Source organism: Cricetulus griseus, chromosome 3 (assembly GCF_003668045.3).
Source record: "Cricetulus griseus strain 17A/GY chromosome 3, alternate assembly CriGri-PICRH-1.0, whole genome shotgun sequence".
NCBI lineage: Eukaryota > Metazoa > Chordata > Mammalia > Rodentia > Cricetidae > Cricetulus > Cricetulus griseus.
Genome location: NC_048596.1, coordinates 243,194,553 through 243,219,171, shown reverse-complemented (window position 1 = coordinate 243,219,171; position 24,619 = coordinate 243,194,553). Strand labels below are relative to the sequence as shown.

General features: G+C 40.4%; 1 protein-coding gene across 1 annotated transcript in view; it reads right to left on the bottom strand.

Annotated features, from left to right (window-relative positions):
* The window catches only part of Aoah (acyloxyacyl hydrolase), a 198,801-nt gene that overhangs the window by 83,131 nt on the left and 91,051 nt on the right, over positions 1 to 24,619 (bottom strand). The window contains exons 10-11 of the mRNA XM_027409368.2: positions 24,455 to 24,503; positions 22,489 to 22,583 (exon numbers count right to left, since the gene is read on the bottom strand). Coding sequence (XP_027265169.1) covers positions 22,489 to 22,583; positions 24,455 to 24,503 — 144 coding nt within the window. The remainder of the gene's footprint in view (positions 1 to 22,488; positions 22,584 to 24,454; positions 24,504 to 24,619) is intronic.

The following is a 24,619-nucleotide window of genomic DNA, read 5'->3' as shown; positions in this document are numbered from 1 at the left end:
TTGAATTTATATAACCGCTTCATACTAAATAAGAACATTGTACAATTGGACTCTTCCCAACTCCATTCCTTCCACCAGTTTTTATTTTATTTTTATGGGTGATTGGAGAATTATATCCAGATTCATAAAAACAAGAAAACAGGAGTTTAAGATGTCCTGCTTTTATGCAAAAAAAAAATCAAAAGCCGTTTCTTTTATGGGGGATGGTACTTTTTTCATAAACAGAAAAATGAATTCTTTAAGGGACATAAAAAAAGCAAACAAAATTGTTTATCATAAAATTTTCATCTTTTGATCGCTGGTTTGGTTATGTATTTTGTCTTAGGTTTGTTTATTTTTTGTATAGGAGTATGTGCCTGGCACCAGTAAAGGTCAAAAGAGGGCATCAGATATGCTGGAACTGGAGTTATGGATGGTTGTGAGCTTCCAAGGAGTGTCCTCTGGAAGAACAAGGGATCTTAACTTCTGAGCCAGCTCTCCAGTCCCAGGTTTGGTTATTTCTAGAGCAGTTTCACTTACATTATCTGGGGTATCAAAATCTTTCCCCAAGCCCCCAGGTAATATTTGGAATTTGATGTCAGACAAAGCCCAAGTTTTGATTCAAGTTCGAGATGTAAGAATAGAGAGTTCTTACTAGGCCCATCTAATAACCATGTCCACCTGAGTGGGACTCTCTCCCCACTCTACTGATCATAAACAATGCACTCATTTTTTTCTTTTCTTATAGTAACAGGCTGTCACAATACATTGTTGCACACTGTGGTGGTTGTTTTTTTGACAACACAATGTAAACCCAGATGTATCTGGCAAGAGGAACCCCACTTGAGAAAATGCCTCCACCAGATTGCCTGCAGGCAAGTTTGTATAACATTTTCTTGGTTGATGACTGATTTAGGAGGGCTCAACCCTATAAGGGTAGTGCTATCTCTATGCAGGTCGTCCGGGCAAGCTGAGAAAGCTATGTGGAGCAAGCTAGTAAACAGCATTCCTTGAAGGTTCTGCTTTAGTGTTGTCCTTGAGTTAATGCATTGGCTTCCATCAGTGCACTGTGATCTGAGATATGCTAGCCGAACTCTTTCCTCCCTGGGTTGCTTTTGGCCACGGTCTTTATTACCAACAGTAGAAAATGCACTAAGTCACATATTCTTCGTGAACCTTGGGATTGTCTTAGCCCCTGTCCAGTAGTCCTGCTTCTCCCTTCTCCTCCTACTCTTTTAAGCCATTATGTGCCAGAATCTCGTAGAAACTTATTTTAAAAATACCTTATTTATTTTTTGACAATGTCATACATATATAATTGATCTTGATTATAAATTCACCAAAACTAGCCCTCCCCCACTTCCCCTGGATGCCCTAATATGTTCCTCTCCTCTTACACATCTTTTTTTTTCTTTTTAAAAACAATTTGAGTCCAGCTAGTGCTGCTTGTAGACATTTTTTTTCAACCCAGGAGTGGAAATACCCCTAAAGAAAAATGACAGCTTCTCCTCTAGCAGAAATCAATAGCCAATATCTCCTCTGCTCAGGGTGGAGCCTCATGAGCCCTTTCTCTATCCATGCAGGGATATTTGATGGCTTGGTCTTGCCCAGGTGTTACGCAGATCACCATAGCTGCAGTAAATTCATTCAACATTATGCTGTGTTCAGAAGACAGTGTTTCACAGAACCCTTCCTCCTCCTCCAGTTTTTATGTTCTTTCTGTCTCCTTTCACACAATGTTTCCCAAGCTGTACAGGGGTTGGTATAGTCATCCTAGGGCTGAGCATTCAGCTGTCATTTATTTTTTAGGACTTTCACCAGTTTTGACTCTCTGCATTGACTATTCCCCACTACAAAAAGAAGCTTCTCTGACTAAGGTTGAGAACATCACTAATATTTCAGCACAAACATAAATATTTAGAAGGCAGCTTGCCATATCTGTTCAGCAAAACAGCAGGTAGTAGTTTCTTCCCCACATCTCTAGAAGCTATGTCTTCCCAAGCTAGTGGCTTTTGATCCAGTCTACAGTATCAAGCAAGAATTCTATCATAAAGGGATTGGATATCCCACAACAGTGAGACCACTATTGTACCAGTGGTGTGTTTTTCTAGCAAGTAACATGTAGGGTCCACTGTTGGGTAAGTTCATTGATGACTTCTCTCCTCTAGTATCCTTTGTAGCACCTTTCAGCAATATGAAAACTAACCAGCAAGGACACAAATTTCAGGCCAATTCCAGCTTGATTTTTCTATGTCCAAAGTGTGTTGTGTCTTCAATAATTGGGTCAACCATGAGCAATGTCAATGCCATGTGTTGTTTTGGGGGCCTTTGGGGTATCCTTGTAGGGAGCTATCTAATACTTGCCATTGATGTGGAGAAAACACAGTCTACCCATGCGGGGTCTCTCCATCCAAATGACTTATTACAAATTATATTTTTGAATTAGCATATCAAATACTGGGTTTCCATAAGGACTTTTCTTATATCCTTAGTTTTGGTTAACCTTTCATTAACCCCTCCCTCCCAGCCTTATTACCCATATCCCTGCATCTTGTGGGAGCTTTAGGGTACAGGTCTTGATTGATCAGGCTTATGTTGGGACCCTAGTATTTTACATTTTAAGTGTTCCAAGTGACTGTGGTAATTGACCAAGTTTGATAAACGATGATTGATGGGTGATTGTTATTCCACATAGCGTTTCTCATCTCCCCAGCACTTTCTCTATCTCTTATCCTACTCAATCACCAGCAGTCCCTTGAGCCTACGCTGCCCCTTCATAATGTTAAGCCTTGCCATAAATTCTTCCTCCTATGACACCATCTCTGTTGGCCAGTTGCTGCTCATGGAGCAGAAGTTAACTAACTCCTGAGTTTCTCGTAGAGTCCTCGCTGGACTTCCCACTTTCCTCCCTTGTCTGTCCTCCTCCATTCATTCAGTTTGTATCTGCTTGTTTAATTGTACCCAACATGCTAGCAATATGGCATAGGTGGCCAAACCTTTCTGAGAAACACTAGGTAATAGACCTTGTAAGCCTCATAGGACTATCTGGTCTCCAATATAAATGCAATCCTACACAGAATGAAAATAAACAAATATGACTATGTTCAAATAAAGCCTAATTTAAAACAATTGGTGAGTCACAACACTGTGCCTCAAGCTTGTAGTTCTACCTTGAATCAGTCAGTTAGTCTTTCTAACTTTCAGGTGGCTTTTAAATCCTATTTTAGTCCACTAAACTGCTATAACAAAATACCTTAGATGGGGTACCTTGTGAACAACAGAAATTTATTTTGGAGGGGCTCTGGGAAGTCTGAGATTATGGTAGTTCGTGTTGTATTTGGTGAAAGTTCACTGTGTTTCACAGCTGAATCCTTATTGCTGGGCTATGACTTGGCAAAAGAACAAGGACAAGAGAACATCTTATAAATTTTATGAGGTAATTACTCCCATTTATGATGGTGGAACCTTGATATTTTGGTCGTTGATATATTGCTGCCATTTTGGTTTTTAAGACTGACTTACACTATGTGGGACCACACACATCCCTGGGGAGATATTGACAAAAATGCTCTCTCTGCCTCCATTCCCTGCCATTGTTCATAACCTTGTTAAGATGGCCTCACCAGACTACAGTAGAAACTGAGTACAGTCTTGGGTGGGAAGACATGTACCTATTACTTCATTATTGAATATAGAGATAAACAGATAAGGAGGAATGACTGGAGGTCTAGGAGTGAAAAACAGCTTAAAAATCTGGCTGGGCAGGTAAATCTGCAACTATTAATAGTAATATGAACACATATTACTGTGTTTTGTATTATCTCATTTTTTTTTGTTATGTGAACTTTGGTATCCCCTCTCTCCAAATTCATATTTGAAATCTGACACCCAATGCCAACAGTTTTAGATGAAGGCTTTGGGGAATTGTTTAATTATCAAGGCTCACACAAAGTATGGTGGCATGAATTCAGGAGGCTGAAACAATAGTGGTATAGTCATATGGTAGCTATACTATAGTTCTATTAATTGTTTGGGGAACCTCTACATCAACTCTCACTCTTACCAGTTCCTCTTTATCCTTGTCCTTGGCAGCACTTGTTAATTGGTTTTCTTGATGGCAACCATTATGATTTTGATGAGATAAAATCTAAAAGCAGTTTTAACTTTCATTTCCCTGATGGCTAAGGAGGTAAAACACTTTTTCAAATACCAAATTATTTTTAATTACTTACTTAATTAAATGTGCAATAGTGTTTTGTCTGCATGTATGTGGGTGTGAAGGTGTCTGATTCCTTGCAACTGGAGTTACAGGCAGATGTGAGCTGCCATGTGGGTGCTAAGAATTGAACCCAGGTCCTCTGGAAGAGCAGCCAGTACTCTTAACTGCAGAGCTATCTCTCTAACCCCTTTCTTTGTCCCAATGGATTTGAGATTCTTGGAGTTTTCCCTGAGATGCACTAATTAGATGAGATCCATTTAGTGGTTAATTTAGAGGGAGTGAAGCAAAGTGTACATATGAGTAACCAGAGGACTAGGAGTTGTTCTCTAGTCCTAGTAGCCTGCTGGATAGCATAGGAATGGACTGGAACACTGATTTCCTGTGGAAATCAGCACCTACTGGCTGGGAACACAGCTATGTGGGCTGGATAATTACAGATGCCTTTCAGAGATATGGGGCTTGTGGTAGTTTGAAAAAAAAATGGCCCCCAAAGGGAGTGGCACCATAAGTAAGTGTAGCCTTACTGAAGTTGATCTTGCCTTGTTGGATGAACTGTGTCATGGGGAGGGGAACTTTGAAGTCTTTTTTGCTCAATCTTCCTTCAGTCTGACACTGAGACCATTTCCTGTTGCTTGACTATAAGATGTAGGACTCTCAGCTATTTCTCCAGCACCATGTCTGCCTGCACAGCACCATGACCCACCATGATGATAATGGACTGAACCTCTGAACTTTAATCGAGCTCCAATTAAATGTTTTCCTTTATAAGAGTTACCCTGTCACGGTGTCTCTTCACTGCAATAGAAACCCTACCTAAGAAAGGACTTAAAATAATTGAATCTTGAAGATTTTCATAACCATGGATACTTGGCATTTTAATTCTCTTAGTAGGCAGGAGGGGCTGAAATGGTGAGTCTATATTTGCACCAGTACTGGAAGGAAAAGACCCACTGACTTGTTCATCCTGACCTCAGTGAGAATGACATAGAAGCCAGGAACAAGCCATGTCATCCATACTCAAGAATAGGGCACAGTAACAGAAGAATGCTCTTTATCTTGTGATATGATGGCTGCTAGAGAAAGGAACTCACTGTGGCTAACACAACTGTCTGTCTCTGACAGAATAAATGAGTGGTAACTAGAACTGAAGAATTACTTTTCACCATTTAGCATCTTTCTTCTGCTGCCCTGCAATATGCCAGACAAGCAGGAAATGTAATTTTGTCCAGTTTTTATCACACAACAGCCTTTTCTCACTTTAAAAAATAATTTAAAAAGTACTCAAAGTGCTCAGATATTTAAGGAATGGACTTGAAGTTAACTCAGATTGAATTTCCATATTTTATGGCCACCATGAAAATCTGCTTTTATGCATGGTGGAATCTTTTTAAGTGCCTGATAAATCCAGAACATGGGAAACGAGGGGAGTGAGGGAATGAGGTAGGACCCCTGGTTCTGTTTGTGCTGTTTGTGGGCTAATAAAGAGTCGCTGAGCTGACAGAATCATCCCAAAGAGGAAGGCAGCACACAGGACTTAAATATGGAGCTGCCTGCTCTCGGGAGAATATGCATTTTCTACAGACAGATTAAGGATTCATTTTGTCCTTGACACAGCATGAAATTCAATCTGTGCTCCTTACCCTACAGACAACAGCCTGTCAGGGGTCGAGCTAAAATGTTATAATAGGACAAGCAACAGTTTCATAAGGAAAACAAACATTTGAGAAATTGATGCTTTCACAATCTCTTCCCTTCCTCCACTTTCTCCCCCAACCCACCATGCAATTCTGGTTCAATGAGAGGCAGCATTTAATATTTTGAAAATAACATTTGAGCAGATGGGTGAGCAAGCAGGAGGGCGGTGCCTACTGTTGGCCTCTATGATCTTTCAACCTTGCCTTCTTTTCAGATAAAGCAACCAGAGCTGCTATTGTTTTTAATTTGAAAGGACAAAAAATAAATAAATAAAAGACCCACAACAAGAGTATCCACATTTTTTGATTGTCTCCGGTTTTCTTTGAAACCTTTCTAAATTGAGGTCTTCCTTCCACGACAGGTAGTTTGATTTGTTCCTGCTCACTAAGGTTTAGACGTGCTGGAGACAAGCCAAGGCTGTTTATCAAAGGAGGAAGGGGCAGAACCATCTTATGGCTCTCAGAGGAATGAAGCTGGGAACCAGAAGGGTGACTCTCAACACTCCTTACTGAGCTACAAATATCTTTCCAGATGAACACACTGCTAACCTAATTTACCATGAACAGGCCTCTGGGGTGTGAGTTGCCTGACTAGAGGTGACAGGTCAGGAAAAGTAGACAGGCTGCTGCAGGGAAGCCTACAGTGGACACTTTCCTACAGTGGAGAGATGGGGACAGGCTATTTCTGACTTATTGGAAGACAAAGACAAGGCATTCTGGGTGCTGTCATAAGGGCCAGAATGGCTTGTTTTCTCATAGCACTAAACATGTGTGCTCACCAGTTTCTCTTATAGGAAGTTATTATTGGACAGGACATTTTGATCCATGGGCTAGATCCTGGCAACTTTCTGTTTTGGAAATACATTTTTACTGGACCACAACCACATTAATTAACTTACATATTGTCTGTGGTTGCTTTCATGCAATAGCAAAGCTGAGCTGACAGAGATGTATTATTGCAAAATACTAAATATTTTTACCCAGCCCTTTATTTTTTTATTAGAAAGAAAATTATTTTACATGTCAATCCCAGGTCCCTCTCCCTCCCCTCCTCCCCTATCCCTCCAACTAACGCCCTACCCATCCCATACCATTTCTGCTCCCCAGGTAAGGTGAGGCCTTCCCTAGGGGGTCTTCAAAGTCTGTCATATTCCTTGGGATAGGACCTAGGCCAACCCCCTTGTGTCTAAGCTCAGGGAGTATCCCTCCATGTGGGATGGGCTCCTAAAGTCCATTTCTATGCTAGGGATAAGTACTGATCCACTACAAGAGGCCCCATAGATTTCCAAGGTCTCTACACTGACACCCACATTCGGGGGGTCTTGATCAGTCCCATGCTGGTTTCCCAGCTATCAGTCTGGGGACCAAGAATTTTCCCTTGTTCAGGTCAGCTGTTTCTGTGGGTTTCACCAGCCCGGTATGGACCCCTTTGCTCATCAGTCCTCCTTCTCTGCATCTGGATTTCAGTTCAGTTCAAGGTTTAGCTGTGGGTGTCTGCTTCTACTTCCACCAGCTGCTGGATGAAGGCTATATGATGGCATATGAATTAGTCATCAATCTCATTATCAGGAGAGGGCATTTAAGGTAGCCTCTCCTCTGTTGCTTAGATTGTTAGTTGGTGTCATCTTTGTAGCTCTCCAGACATTTCCCTAGTGTCTGAATTCTCTTTAAACTTATAATGTCTCCCTCTATCTCTTACGTTGTTCTCTTCTGTTCTTCACCCAACTCAACCTCCCTGTCCCATCATGTCTTCCTCACCCCTCCTCTTCTCCCCTTCTCATTCTCCTACTTCCCTCTCTCCTTCCCCCCTGCTCTCAATTTGCTCAGGAGTTCTTGTCCCTTTCCCCTTCTCTAGGGGACCTTGTATGTCTCTCTTAGAGTCCTCCTTGTTTACCAGCCTTTCTGGAAGTCTAGGCTGCAGGCTGGAAATCCTTTACTCTATTTCTAAAATCCACATATGAATGAATACATACAATAACTGTCTTTTTGTGACTGGGTTACCTGGCTCAGAATGGTTTCTTCTAGTTCCATCCATTTGCCTGCAAATTTCAAGATTCCATTGCCTCCCCCCTCCCCCCGCTGAGTAATACTCCATTATGTAAATGTCCCACATTTTCTCTATCCATTCCTCAGTTGAGGGCATCTAGGCTGTTTCCAGGTTCTGGGTATTACAAATAATGCTGCTATGAACATCGGTGAATAGATGTCCTTGTTGTAGGAATGTGCTTCTTTTGGGTATATGCCTAAGAGTAGAATTGCTGGATCTTGTGGTAGACTGATTCCCATTTTCCTGAGGAATCGCCATACTGATTTCCAAAGTCAAGTCCTTTATTTAATTGTCAACTTTTTCAAACATTTTTGAAATATATTATTAGTTTTAAATATATATTTAATTGAAATAAAATTACACCAGTCCCCCTCCCTTTCCCCCCCTAAGGGCTCTGCCACTTTGATTCCCCATTTTCAAGTTGATAGCCTCTCATTCTTTGATAATTAATGTTACACAGAAATACACATGTTTGCATATGTATGCACAAACATAAATGTGACTGGCTGAGTCCTTTTTGTTGTTTGTGTGTATATGGTTTCAAGAGAAGGAGGGACAAGAGACAGGTAACACAAGGTTATGTGATAAAAGCCTCAAGGAATCCTATTACTTTATATTTACCTAAAATTATGCATAATACATATAAGTATCTATCTACATCTATATATCTATCTCATCTATACCTATATAAAAGGAAATTACACCACATGGATTGACAATGCTCTCCACAAGAACCATAGACTAACAAAACCCCCAGTACTGGTCATGAGAAAACCCCATTCAAATGATGGGTCAGGGCTGTCCAAGTGATTCAAAAAGCAATATAAATTATTGATGACTATTGATGTAGCTTTTGGTTGCCTCTCAGGGTCAAGGAATGCCTCCTATTCCTGAAGAGACTATGTGTGTGTGTGTGTGTGTGTGTGTGTGTGTGTGTGTGTGTGTGTGTGTGTGTTCCCTAAAGGCCTGTGTGTTAAATGCTGGGTCCTCAATTGAGTATTATTGGTGAAGGGATGAGACTCCCACTCAGCCCCTGCTTTAGCAGCCATGACAGGTTACAGAAAAGACACATAGGTCTCTGACACTAGAAAACTCCAGATCCTCTGGCCTCCCAGAACCTTGGGCCAAAACTGAACACAAAGAAACTCCAGACTCCCCGTCCCCAACCTCCTAGATACTTGGTTCCTGGGAACTATTTGGCCACAAAGCCACAAAAGAAACTCCAGGGAGAACAAAAACTCCCCTGTGGTCTCCAAGATACAGTTCTGAAAACTACTGGTATCTATGAACAGTTGGTGTCTATGAACAACTGCAGGCCACCTGCAAGTAACAAGACAAAGCCATAGAAACCACAAAATGTTTCCTCTCAGCACTGATAAATGAACATAATTGGTACACAGGTATTTCATGCCAAAATATGGCTTTGAGAAATTCTCCTAATTGTACCCAAATGTCAACCAATCAGAAACTAACCCATATCTACTAATGTAATCCTGTAACTTGTCTTTAAAACCTAGCAGCAGACAAGGAACTTTCAGTCCCTCTGGAGGCTGCTTTGACAGCTAGGCAGATGGGGTCCCTGTCATGGTTGGATGAACAATAAAACCTTGCTTTTGCAGTTTGGTGGGTCTGTCTCCCTGGTAGTCTCTGGGAGATAGTAGACTCTTGGAGAAGAGGGACTAACAGGACAAACCTAGGACACTGATAGTATGCCCCTGAAGGGGACTGTGAGCACTTTTGGTTACTTGCTTTCTGGTCATGAAGTAGACAGTTTTGCTGTGTGACATGGTCTCACTGTGCTGCATTAGCACAGTCTTGATGCAATTGGGCTAAGCAGTTATGAACTGGAAGCTCTAAAACTAACTAAAATCTTTTCTCTTTAAAAGTTAATTATCTGCCATGATGTCCATCCCTCACCTGGACCTGGCTTTGGGAGCCCATTCCCTATGGAGGGACACCTTGCTCAGCCTAGATACAGGGAGTGTGGGGGGGAGGTCCTCAGTCCTGCCCCAAATGATGTGACAGACATTGATGATTCCCCATGGTAGGCCTCACCCTCTCTGAGGAGTAAATCGGGAGTGGGATGGGTAGATGGTGGGGGGAGTGTGAGGACAGGAAGGAAAGGGATTGGTATGTAAAATAAGATTGTTTTTAATTTAAATAAGAAAAATGGAAAAAAGATTAAATTAAATTTAAAAAGTTAATTATTTCAGGTATTTTGTTACAGTGATGGAAATTGAATAGCATAGTGACCTCTTTAGCAAAGATCATCAGCATTCAGGTCTGCTCTGATTCTAGATGGCATCTGAGTTGTCTATCTGTTTTTTTTTTTTCTTACCTACTTTTCTAATTTATGATACTTTGCTACAACTCCTATAGCCTCCTAGACTGAGTTCACCTTACTTGAGTTTACATCCAAACTAATGTGCCTCCTAGGCTGAGTTCACCTTGCTTGAGTTTACATTCAAACTAATGTGCCCTAACCATTGAAATCACAATGAATTTTCTGCAATTCAAATCTGATGAGTGCATTTCTCAGCTTTAAGACCTCTTCATGAGCTATGAATTCCTCAGTGCAGCTTCCAGGTCCCTGGAGACCACCTGCTACACACCTTCCTAGCTACTCTTGGTTTTCCTACCTGTGTTTTGTGAGTTTCAGTTAAACTTCATCAAACTTTCTGCTTCAAAGCCTTTGTCTGTGTGGTCTTTCCACTGTTCAGATACTTCTTCCTGGTTCCATGACCATATGATTGTCTGCAACACATTCTTCCATTTAAAATAATTTCTTTCTCCATGAAGCCTTCCCTTCATTGTTGGGGCAGGGTACTTCCCAGCATGGACTTCTCTGGAATTTTTATTGCTAGAGTATGTTTTCTCCTGAGCAAGTGAGCTCAGTGAGGATTGGCTTCTTTCCATCACAGGGCTTAGGGCACCGGAGGCTCAACAGTAGTGCTTATTGATTTAATCAATGCACAGATAGTGCTCTGAAGGTGGGGGTTTGCCTAGCATAACTATAGAAATACTGGTTGAGGTATAGTGCATACTGTTAACACATGTCACAATCACTAAAAGCCAAACTACAGAAGCCTGAGACCACTGAGCTCAACATACTTCATGTATATCAATGGAACATAATTTTCATACCAAGGCTGACTCTTTTTATAAATGATGAAATTCTGTATACAATAATTCTTTAAAATAGGAAGTATTTTTTAAAAGGAGCATAATTCATTATAATCCCAAAACAAATCATGAGGCACCTCAGCATCCACTATGCGTCAATGGTTTGGTAAATGACAGCATGTTCACTGAAAAGGGCACTGTGGAGCATCAATAGAGGTAATTAGCTACAGACTAAATAGAAACATGCATAAGGACAACAGTGAGTGCTAGCTGACAAACTGGAATATTGAGGATGCAGTAGAAAAGAGTGGAGAAGTACCAAAAAAAATTCAAGATGTAGGGTGGGCAATGATGCCACAAAATTAGTCCTATTGTCATCATGTCTTCTTTCCTGATATAATAATTAAAAATATTTGAAAACCATTTGATATTAAATGTTAGGGTAACTTTCTCTAGCTGGCAGAATAAAGAAGTTTTAAAAAGCAAGTTCTTAATTTCTGTATTTTTATCTTTTTATTCAATATGTATTTGACAATAATATTTTTTAAAAACTTGGTCTTTACTCACTTTAATTTTTAATGTATACATGTATTTTTCTTCTTTGTATGTCTGTGTACTACATGTGTTCAGCGTCCTCAGAGACCAGAAAAAGGCATTAAATCCCTTTGAACTGGGAGTTACACATGGCTGTGAACCACCACGTGGGATGGGACTAAAACCAGGGTCCTTTGGAAGAGCAGTGTGTGCTCTCAACCATAGAGCCATCTCTCCAGCTCGGTGTGTGTAATTAATAAAAGCAACAAAGCAAATCCTTACACCTTTCCATCTCCCACTTTAGGCAGATATACTCCCTTCTCCTATGATCTGGACCATTGTCATGTGAATGTGACTTATGCTGAGTGTTGGTTTGGTGGAAGACATGATGTAGTGAATATGCCTGTAAAGACTGTCCTGTCTTCTTACATTTTGCTGTACTTATAAGAATTATGCTCTGGACAGATTGTCTACCTATAAAAGACAAACAACATATGGAGCTGACCAGGCTCTATTATGGAGCTTGGATCTAAAACCAACAGAGCCTGACCTAGACAGGTGACTCCAGGAAACTCATGTTTGTGTGAGAAGAAATCACAGTTGTTTTAAGTCACCAGCAATTTGGAATGATTGGTGTCAATTGTGATAACTGGATGATGAAAATTTATTTTCAATATCAACTTACTAATTAAGATACCTCCTTTGTTCTTGTCCTGGCTTGACTCTTAGGAGGTGGTATAGTATATAAGCAAGTGGTTCATAATGCAAGTGGCTTGACTGGCATTTACCTTACAGAGGAATGTTAACCTGAAGACCCTTTCAGGAATCCTGAAATACCAATGGCTTAAACAGAAGACAGGGGAAAAAAGACAGAAAAATACCACCATTGTCTTTCTACCCATAGTATTGTGAACCCCTTGATAAGGTTTGTTGATAACCTCCTGCCCTTTCCTTTTAAAGACATGAACTCACTATGCAAACCTGGCTGGTCTGGGACTCTCTATGTAGACCAGTCTGGTCTCAAAGGCTTAGAGACCTGCCTGCTTCTTCTTCCCAAGTATAGTAACACTAAAGGTGTACACCACTGTACCAGGGCTCATTCAACCCAGTCATTTCTCAAAGATGTTGGATATTGTGAATAGCTCAGCAATAAACATGGATATGAAAGCATCTCTGTAGTATGTTGATTTAGAATCCTTCAGGTATGTAAGATGATAGTTCTATTTTCAGTTTCTGGAGGAACCTCCATACTCATGTTTATGGTGGCTAAAAAAATCAACTTTACATTCCCACCAGATGTGAATAAGGTTTCCTCCTCCACATACTTGCCAGAATCTATTTCCTTGACAATAGTCACCCTGACTAGGGAGAGATGGAATCTTTTTAAACAATCAATTCTTTGAAATTTTCAGTGAGATAGATCTTAAGTCAATTTTAATTCACATTTCCTCAATGGCTAAGGATATTGAGCACTTAAAAAGTATGGGAGCAGAAAGGGGATGGGATGGGGAGTCAGTGGGGGACAGAGGAGGAATGTTAACCTCCTGGGAACTGGGATTGACATGTAAAACAAGATTATTTCTAATTTAAATTAAAAATATATAAAAAAGTATTTACTGATAATTTATTTCTTCTGGAAACTGTCTATTTGGTTCATTAACCTACTTTTGATAGCATGATTTTTTAATGTTTCATTTTTGTAGTTCTTTATATAGAGCTTAGATATTAATCTCCTATCTGATGTATAGTTGGCAAACATTTTATTCCTATTCTGTGGCTGTCTCTTCACTCTACAGTCTCCTTTTGCTATAAAGAAGCCTCTTAATTTCATGTAATTCCATTTTACAGTTCTTGATATTATTTCCTGTGCTTTTAGAATCCCATTCAAAAAAGTCATTACCTGTGCCTATATCTTGAAGTGCTTTTTCTCCTAGCAGTTTTAGAATTTCACCTTATATTAACATTTGATGCCCTTTACATTGATTTTTGTGTAGTATGATAAATAATAGAGCTAGTTTCATTCTACTGTACATGGAAATCCAGTTTCCACAGTACTATTTATTAAAGACTGCCTTTTCTCCAGTATATGCTTTTGATAGCTTGGTCAAAAATTAGGTCATTGTAACTGTATGAATTTATTTTCTATAGGGTTTTATATTCTACTTTGCTGGTTTACATGCCTGTCTTTGTGCCAGTAGTATGCTGTTTGTGTTATTATGGCTTTGTAATATAATTTGAGATTATGTGTTATGAAGAACATGGCTCTTTATGCTAAAAATTAATGCTGTTTGTGCTTCCAAATAAATTTTAAGGTTTTTCCTGGTCTTTTGAAGAACATCATTGGGATTTTGATGGGATTGCATTCAATCTGTAGATTGCTTTTGGTAGTACAGCCATTTTCACAACATTAATTCTGCCTAACAATAAAAATGGTAGGTTTTTCAGTCTTTTTAATGATGCTTCCAACTTCTTTCTTCAGTGTCTTGAAGTTTTCATTGTTGAGGTTCTTGGCTACATTTAATTCTAACTACTTCAGTATGCTTGAAGCTATTATGAATGGATATTTTCCTTGATATCTCTCTTGGTGGAAGATGATTTATATTGTTACATAGAAAAGCTACAGATTTTTGTACGTTGATTTTGTATCCTGCTACTTTTCTGAAAAAGTTTATAGCATCTAAGTTTCCTGGTGAAGTGGTTAGGGTCTTTAAAAGTATAGGATCATATCATCAGCAAATAGGGATAATTTGACTCCCCCCTTTCCAATTTGTAGGTTTTTATTTCTTTATGTTGTCTTATTCCTCTAGATAAGATTTTGGGCATTTTATTGAATAAGAGTAGAGAGCAGAGGCACCATTGTTTCAATCTAGATTTAGAGGAAATATTTTGATGTTTCCTTCACTGAGAATAATATTGGCTGTTTGTTTGTCATATATATAGGTCTTATTATGTTAGGTGTATTTTAGTCCTAGATTCTTCATGGTTTCTATCAGGTATGGTCACTAAGGGCTGTTTGTTTTATCAGTTGAGATGATTGTGTAGTTTCTGCCCTTCTGTCTGTCAGCTGGCTGAATTAAACTTCTTGATTACTTGTTTCGAATTACCTTGCATGTTTGGGATGAAAAAGTATATGATCTCATTACTGTGTTTTTAAATTTGGTTTGCAAAAGTTTTTATTGGGACTTTTTGTATTTATGAGGAAGATTGGCTTATTTGAAATTGGGATCATCTGTCTTCATAGGATGGTTTGGCGGTGTCTTCCCTTTCTAGTTTATGGGACAGTTTAAGAAGTATTGGTGTTACTTCTTTAAAATATGGTAGAATCCCATACTGAATATATCTGCTGTACTTTTCTTTGTTGAGAGACATTTTATTGTTGTTTCATTCTTATTGCTGATCAGAAAGCTCCCAGCATCCACCTGTCTCTGTCCTCAGTGCTGGGGTTACAGCTGTGTGACCACACCTGGTCTTTAACTTGGCTAGTCATAATCCTAACTCATTTCCTCATATTTGTACATCCATCTTATGTACTAAGCCATCTCCTCAGTTCTTGTCTTTTAATTTTACATTTTTTATTATTGAAAACATTAAAAATGTATAGAATTATGTTTAGGATTTTCTTTGGCTTCCTCTTATAGTACCATGATAAAGAGACTTCTTAAAATACCCCCACCGCTAATGGTGTATGTCTGATATGTTTTCTAAGTGTGGATGAGTGAGAATAAACTTTCATAGCTTTGTGTGAGAAGAATAGCTTACAGAGCATTTTGGATACATATCCTTTCCTCCCAAAGCACTGTGGAGGTGACTTGACTGTGCTTTGAAATTTAGTGTTGAGACTGATATCTGAAGTCAAATGGATTGTTCCTACAGTATACCTGCTTTCCCCCACCCCCCTCATCTTTTGAGTAGAACATCTGCAAGATTTTACATGCTACTTCTGTAAAAAAAAATTAGAACATGATGAAGTTTGTTTTATACTTTGGTCTAAGTGGGAGTCTTGATTGAAGACAAGGACTTTTATTATTATTTGTTGGGTCACAGCTTCCGCTCTGCTGCCTTTTCTCTTCCTGGCTTTCTTATTCAACACTCAGAACCATCTGGTATACCTTTCATCTCAAGCGCTTCATTTTTCCTGAGACCCCTAATTTCCCAAATCAGCTGACTTGTTTGGACATCCTGCTTTGGGTGCATTCCAGCTTGCTGGTTAGCACTGGTGCTCCAGTTGTACCTCTGGTAAAAGAGGTTTTCCTTGATCCTCATTACCATGGAAACCATCTCCTGCCAATTATTGTCAAGACTTGGAATTTGCTGTTTTATACACTCACTTTCTGTCCTCTAGGTGTTTCTTAAGAGTACTTAAAATTTTTCTTTCAGAATTTTTTATTGTATTTTATGTGTAGGAATGTTTTACCTATGTGTATGTATGTGCACCACATGTGTGCCTGGTACTTGAGAAGGTCAGAAGAAAGTGTCACATCCTCTGGAACTGGAGATACAGATGGTTGTGATGCACGATGTGACTGTTGGTAATTGAATCCAAATCCTCTGCAAGAGCAGCCAGTGCTCTTAACCACTAAGCCATTGCTCCAGCATCCCTGAACCACTTTTTTTTCTTTTTTTCTTTTTTTTTTTTTTTGCAACCAAGCATTTTTTTTATATTCAGATGTGCCTCCGTTTTACTAAACTTTTAAAACAGCATTTGGGGGTGTTCAATTTGAAAGTGTTTGGGTTAATTTGGGTTAGTGCTTAATCTACTCAATTTTGGGAGAAGTAATGAGGGGAAGTATTGGGGGAGGCAGAAGAACCTCATCCAGAGGTGGTTACATGACGAGAGCTTCCTCTCTGACCAGGTCCCCTATCCATGAGCAGACATGCCACCTCCTGCTATAATGGGCAGGATGGCTCTTGTCATGACCTGTTGTGTCAGTTCACCCCACATTCCTTATTGCGTTGCTTGAGCTAAGTGTCACCCAGAAGAGACAATCCTGAGGGGCTACTTGCAGTGAGCTAGACACATTCAGGGCTTAATAGGTACGAGTTTACCTCTGAGCCCTGTGCTCAGAAGAAGCCTGTCCCTGGTTTTAGGCTCAGCCTCCCTGCCTAGAGCTTATGAGTCATCTATTTGCATGAAAATGTTACGGAAATGTGTATCAAGGAGGTACCTGGAAATGAAGCCCATACTGGATCCTGTCTTCTGCTATTTCCGAAGGAATGTGACCACTCATTCCTCCCAATCTGAATCCTTCTTCTGCAGGTGCTGTGCCCTCCAACTGAGTAGTGACTGGGTGATACAAGTTTGAGAAGTCCTATGTTCTGATGTTGCCCCCTGGTTCTTGTGGGAAACTAGGTACAAGAGAGGTAAGAGTTTGGGTCTGGCATGGTGACACTTCTTGTCAGCAGTGCTAGCATCTGGAGGTCAGGGAAGGCAGATTCCATCCCTTGACCCAGTACTTATCCTGCCTGAATCAGTGCAGAAATATGAAGACTCTTGGGAGTCAACTGACTACTGTATGCTGGAATAGCAAGTCCTGAACAAGGAAAGTGTCTGGTTGAATTAGAATTTTGAGGGGTACTAGGGAGTCCAGAAAGCTTGAGATCTGTCTCAGGTTATGACCCACAAAAGTGATGAGTCCACACTTGCCCTGGGTACCTTCTGCCTGAGGAAGTGTTTGGTCGGGTATATCTGCTTTGGGGAATCATTGGAACCATCCTTCCAGACTTCCTGGGTTTGACTATGATTTCTCTGCTCTGATCAGCTCAAAACAGCCTCCACTGATGAGTCGTTAAATAATTGTGGAATTTTGGCAGTTTCACATATGAGTTTAATGCCCTTTTTATTGTGTGTAAAAATGCCATTTTATAACATAAAGATGAACAGAATGTTCACACTAGTAATCGAAGATTTAAAATTGGTTAGAAGGTTAGACAAATTAATATCACCATGTCAAAGAGGATATTGACAAAGCAAAGAATTCACATTTTAGCATCTGTCTTAGTTTGCATTTCTGTGGTTAAAAAAAAAAAAACAGCTTGAAGAGGAAAGGGTTACTCCAGTTTACAGTTTCACATCATAGTCTGTCACTGAGGGAAGTCTGGGCAGGAACCTGAAGGCACAAGCTGATGCAGAGGCCATGGAGAAGTGCTGCTTACTGGACTGCTTCCTATAGCCTCCTTAGCCTGCTTTCTTATAGCTCTAAGACAGTGGTTCTCAACTCTTATAAGGGAAAAACATTTAATTGGGGTGACATATATTTTCAGAGGTTTAGTCCATCGTCACCATGGTGTGACATAGTGCTGTGCAGGCAGGCATGATACTGGAGAAGTAGCTGAGAGTCCTACATCTTGACACACAGGCAACAGGAAGTAGTTTGAGATGCTGGGTATGGCTTAAGCATATATAAGACCTTAAAGACTGTCTCCACAATGACAAACTTCCTCCAACAAGGCCACACCCACTCCAGCAAAGCCACACCTCCTAATAGTGCCACTCCCTATGAGCTTATAGGGGCAATTACATTTAAACTACCACATCCTACATATCAGATATTTATATTACGATTCATAACAGTAGCAAAATTATAGTTATGAAGTAGCAATGAAATAATTTTATGGTTGGGGTCACCACAACATGAGGAACTGTATTAAAGGTTCAAAGCATTAAGAAGGTTGAAAACCACTTCAAACAACATCAGCCCAGGGGTGGCACTAACCACGGTGAGCTGGGCCCTCCCACATCAATCGTCAACAAAGAAAAATCCTTACAGATTTGTCTACAAGTTTCCTTCTCCCCAAACAACTCCAACTTGTAGCAAGTTGACATAAAACTAGCCAGCACAATTGATATCCTTTTACTTGACACATAAACACTTTTCCTTTAAACTAGAACCTTTTTTAAATAATTTATCCCTAAGATGGTATGTTACTATTAACATCACAATATAAAACAACCCAACTTTTAAAAGCCCAAGTCTTAAAAATTTAAATACTTTAAAAGTCCTATCTTTTTAATTGTCCAAAGTCTCTCTAAAAATCTGAAGTCTCTCAATTGTGGGTTCACATTAAACCAAAACAAAACAAAAACTAGTTAAATACTTTCTTACTTGAAGAGGGAAGATCCAGGGAATAGTTATAATCAACTCAAAGCAAAACCAAATTCAAAAGTATAAAAAGTTCAGTGTTTGACATCTGGAACCCCTCATGATCCTTCCAGGCTCTGAAGCCTGCCATCTGAAGCACATACAGCTTGTCTTACATAGTCAGACTGTCTTTACACATTGACTGCTGCTGTCCTTAGTGGTTGTCCCATGGTACTGGCATTTCCTACTGCAACTTGTCTACATTTTAACCAATAGCCTTTCTGGCTTTTTTTCAGGGACTTGGACTCTACAGCATGGTGACATGTCTCAACTTTTCTCCATGACCCCTTCAATCCTGGGCCTTCTACTGTAACTGAGGCTGTATCTCTAACAATAGCCTCTCCCTGTCTCTCTTCATGGACTCTTGTCCTGCCACACAGTGCTAAGCCTCAACTGATCTCCATCACTCTTTTCTGTATTCAAAACAAGCACCACTTGGTTAACTCTTACACAACCAAGTGCAGCTGTCAGCCTGGGATATAGCCTTGATCTCCTCTGGATGGCAGCTTCTGTGTGCTGACCTTGAGGAAATCCTCCCAGATTTATGATCCTCAATGATGCTGTTCTCTTCTTAATCACAGACAATTTATCAGCTTCAGCTGGCCAGCATCAATTGTCCCAGTGAAACAAAAGCTTTACTTCAGTAGTGCTGGTCTCTTGTTTATTACAGCCAACTCTTCGGATGATCAAACATCACAGATACTTAATTCAAAATATTGAAGGTCCTGATAGAGTATTGTCTTAGTCACTGTTCTACAGCTGTGCAGAGACACCATGAACAAGACCTAGGCAACTCTTATAAAAGAAAGTATTTAACTGGGGGCTTCCCAGAGGGTTAGGTTAGTCCATCATCATGGTGAGGAGCATGGCACCATGCCTGCATGCAGGCAGGCATGGTGCTCTAGTAGTGGAGAACCACATACTGATTCATTGGCAGCAGGCATTAAGACAGGGGTAGTATGGGCTTTTGAAACCCATACTACCGAATCAACACACCTCCTCCACCAAGGAAACACCTACTCCAACAAGACCACACCTCCTAATCCTTCCAAATGGTTCATCAAGGTGGCAAATACATGAACCTATAGGGGCCATTCTCATTTAAACCACCATAAGTCTTCAAGGGACTTTCAAACTTTCCTTTGAAATGCTACCAGCCATGTCTCCATTGTCTGCGTTTGTCTCAACACCTTTCTCTTCCAAGCTCTCAGCATTTGACTTTACGTTTCCACTATAGGTCATTAAGCTCTGAACACTCAATGGCCTTTCTAGCCCAAAGGTTTACATAATACTCCCCAAAGTGAATGGCCAGCTCTGTCAAAGCAATGCCCCATGTACTGGCACCAATTTCTGCCTTAGTAGGGTTTCTATTGCTGTGATAAAAACACCATGACCAAAATCAACTTGGGGAGAAAAGGGTTTATTTCACCTTACAGCTTATAGTCCATCATTCAGGGAATTCAAAGCAGGAACTAAAACAGAGCAGGAACCTGGAGGCAGGAGCTGATGCAGAGGCCAGCATGGAGGAGTGCTGCTTACTGGCTTGCTTTCCACAGCTTGCTCATCCTGCTTTCTCATTGCACCCAGGGCCACCTGCTCAGGGATGGTACTGCCCACAGTAAGCTGGACCCTCCTACATCAATCATCTATGCATGAAATGCTCTGCAGACTTCCCTATAGGCAGATCTGGTGTGGGCATTTTCTAGACTGAGGTTCCCTTTTCCCCAGTGATTCTAGCTTGTGTTGACATAAAACTAGCCAGCACAGCATTTTTAATGAAACTTAAAAATGTGTTTCATGTAGCCCAGGCTGCCTTGGTCTCAATATATAGCTAAGGCTGGTCTTTAATTACTGATGCTTTCCCCAAGTGATGAGATTATAGGCATGTACTACCACTCACATCTCTAATTTGCATTTTAATTAAAAGCACCTGCATCTTTACTTTGCACTGTGCCCTGACATCAATGTAAATGGTTCCAATACAGGTACTGGAATGAATATCCTCTCACTACAACTCTGACCTAAGCTGAAGTTACAGAGGGCATGGCACCCTTTGTTTGGGTGTGCCATTCCGACTGCCTTGCCCTGCTGTCTTCCTCTCATCCTTTGTCACATAAGTACTAGGTGTTTGCACAGTTCAACCAGGGAAGATAATGGCCCTTCTGCTAACCTGGCAGGTGTGTGCTCAGGTGATAACCCGAGAACATACAGTTGTCATCCTCCTTCGCCACATACGGTAGTCCCTTGGAATTTGTGAGAGATGGTTTCAGATGAATACCAAAATTTATAGATTCTCAAGTCTATGAAGTGGAGCAGCATTTACATATGACCTATACAAGTCCTCCAGATAGTTTTAAATACCCCTGGATTACTTATAATGCCAAATACAATAGGAGTGCCATGTCACTGGGTAATGTGCTCTATTGTTTAAGGAATGACAAGAAAAAGTTTGTGTATGTCTGTCAAAACACAGTCAAAAGAATGACACATGGTGAATGATGCCTTGGGGAACTGTGAGAGAAGCTCCAGAAAAAAAAGGCAGAGGGCCTTTTTAGCTCACCTTCATTTTGCTGTCTGGATTGTTCTTGGATGTGATTTCATGCCTCCTGTATTAAACATTTACAATCAATTTATGACACATGTTTATTCTTGTTGGATGTTGGAAGATAGCTATAGAACCCAATCTGGCGAAAGGATGTGCTGCATGTTGTCCTCAGGGTACCCCAAATCTGGATATGTCCTTCTGCCTTGCTTTTGTGCTTTGCCAGATAGAAGATACTGCCTGCCAGACAACTGTATTCAAATTGGTCTGTCCTGAGAAAGTTCTGGGAAAGGGCTGCTCTGTTAATATTTAGTATGTATTTACTGGTGCTTATTTACATGTTTTTCTGAACTCAAACAACCTTCCTTGGATCATTACTTTCTTTGTTCATGTATAAAACTATACTGAAACTAAGAAAAATTGTCTACAGCATTAGACTGTAGCCAGTCCCATTCCTTAAGGTTCTTGACCTATGCAGGTCTCATTGACTCAGATCTGCTGAGGTTCACAAAAGCCAACACATGTCCATTACAAATGCTGTCGGCACAGCCTGCCCACAGCTGCTATCTACAGTTTGTTAGTTCTGTGGGTGTGGAACCTGTAGATATGGGTGATTGCCTGTATTCATGATCTGATCATCTAACATGTGTAAACCCCTCTCGAAATGTCATGTTTGACAGGATCAGTGATTATTGGTGTCTTCTTCCTTTCCTGTTGTCTGTGAGTCTCTCATTATTTGTGATGGCTGTCTTTGTTATTTTCTTCACTTAAAAAAAGAAAACCTTCTAGTGTTATTCCATTCCTTGGGAAAGGGAGGAGGTTCTCTGTGTCCCTTCCCCATGAAGCACAGTAGTGGCTCTCAGGAGCCCAGCAGCTTGCTTTGCCCAGCCTCATCATGCTTATGGATAGCATCCATGCTGAAAAGACTCCCCCCAAGCTTGTGCCTTCCAGAAGAGGTCAACACATAGCTGTTCTTTCTGCACACCAGCCGCTGTCTTGACTCTCAGCTGCCATCTTTGCTTTTTCTGACAGGAGCTGGGCTGAGGCTGGGAAGGGGAGGAGGAGAAACCCATTGCCTGCATTTGCCTAGAACGGAAATAACAGTGGATGTCCCTTGCAAAGGGAAATTTGCACCTGTTTGGAGTTGGCTTCACATTGAGGGCACAGGGAACAAAAGCACACCCGGAATGAGTACTGCCCGAATTACTTACCAAAGACATCTGCGAAGCTGTCAACCATTCAGGAGGGATGTGAAAATGAGCCCCAGCTGAGTCTCCCAGCAAAATGATTCCCCTGGGCTGTGAACCTAGGAAGCACAATTTATTTACATTATTTATATACTCAAGCAGTGGGCAGCCTCCAGAGTAAGTAGCTATTCGAACAGATAGCCTGGTGTGTATTGAATGCACAGTACATCCTAACAGTGATGCACTGCCACTTTTCACGTGTTGGAGAGTGTGAGGGGGAGCATATAGGAGCCGAATGAAATTTTTCAGCCATTGGAACTGCTAGCTAAGCTGCACAAACACAGGTGTGCTTCCTGGCTCATCATAAAAGCAACTGCTGTGCAACATACAGAGTGAATGATGGATGAACACATGAATCAGACTTGATCTGAGTTCAGAAATATGTCCTAAATTTTGGTTCTGGAAATGGCTTTCTTAGAGAATGCACTGATTCTCTTTGAGAGTGAATGACCTCATGGAGCAATTTTGATAGTTTAAAGATGTGATGGTCTTGTAAAGACCTTAAAACCACATACACAAAGGCACCCACTAGATAGACAATTCTGGCTGATTAACAGAAAGAAGGAGATAGGAAGGTCTATGTGCAGCCTGCATGTCTGGATCTAAGAATCACTTAATGAGATTCAAAGACACATCTACACAAATCACTTACTGGCAGCTACACCCTCTAGCCACTTAAGGGTCTGGAAAAATCAAATGATCCTCTAGAGTCGGAGAAGTCTCCTTCCTCCATCTGCAAACCACTTGAGTGAGTCAGAGGATGGCCCAGCCTATTGTAGTGATTACCAAGCCTTGTCTTGATGCTAGGGAATAGCTGAGCATAGAGTTATCCCCCAAGTTCCAGATTTATTCACAACTTTATCTCTTCTTTTTCTTCTTGTAGTACTGAGGATTGAACTTAGGACCCAGCACATGCTAAGCAAACGATCTACCACTATGCTGTATCCCCAACCATGTTTTACATTCTATTTTGAGATGGGGTTTCATTTAACTTGCCATAAATCACCCTGTAGCCAAAATAAGAATTAAACATTCAATCTCCTGTCTCAACCTTTGAGTAGTATATGAAATTACAGGTCTGTGCCACCAGGCTTGGTTACAAACGTATTTGTTTTTTGTTTTTGTGTCACTCAACAAATATTTTTAATTTCCATAACTTTTCAATGACCTTTTCAATTTTCTATCCTCCTCTTTGCCCCTTTGAGAGCTTACAAACAACTAGACTTTAGGTGACCTCTGTCAAGTATACTTTGATCAAGGGTAGTCCTTGGGACAATACTAGAGTGGTTATCCAGGAAACACCTGTTGAATGATGCAGGACAAAAATCATCTTCAAGGAGAAAAGAGGCATTGACTATCAAAACAGGTACAATGCCTTAGTTTTGGTTTACCCCGGAGTGGGTTTTCAGCAGTGGTAGCCCAGATGCCCGGGCATTTGCACTTTTAGAGTGGAAAAGTTTTGCTTAGTTATTTTTGGAAGCATCTGCAGGCTGGAGCTAGGCTTGTCTCCTACGTTATTCAGATATTCACCATCAGAGACTTCTCTTCTCAGTATAGGATGGCTAACCTTCCTGTATGTTGAAAAGGGCATGCAAATGATTAAATATTACTTCCTATTCTGTTATTTGGAAAAGTCCCAGCTTTTGATTACTATGTTATCTGCCCTGCAGTCTTCCCTAATGTTATCATTAAGGTTTCCAGTCCCCAAGCGAAATAGCCAATTAAACAAATTACACTCTGCATCTTCTAGCTCTGCCTTTTCTTCTATTCCTGTCTTTTTTGATCACTTCTGAAAACCCATCTAAATGGTACTTGAAAGTAACTGTTAACCTCAGACTCTGCCTCACAAAGATGATTTTTTTCCTCTGCAGTTTGACTCAACTAGAAAAGAAGCATCTACTGTAGTGAGACACTGACGTTTAGTTCATACCTTCACAGAATTTCTTCTCATATGGAATTCCATCATTTGGATCAATACCCTTTAAAAGAGAAATAAAGAGATTAGCAGTGTGATTTTAAATTTATGAGACACATACACTACTAAATCCTTCCCAACTGAATTTAACATGCAAAGGCAAATCAATAGATAAAACAC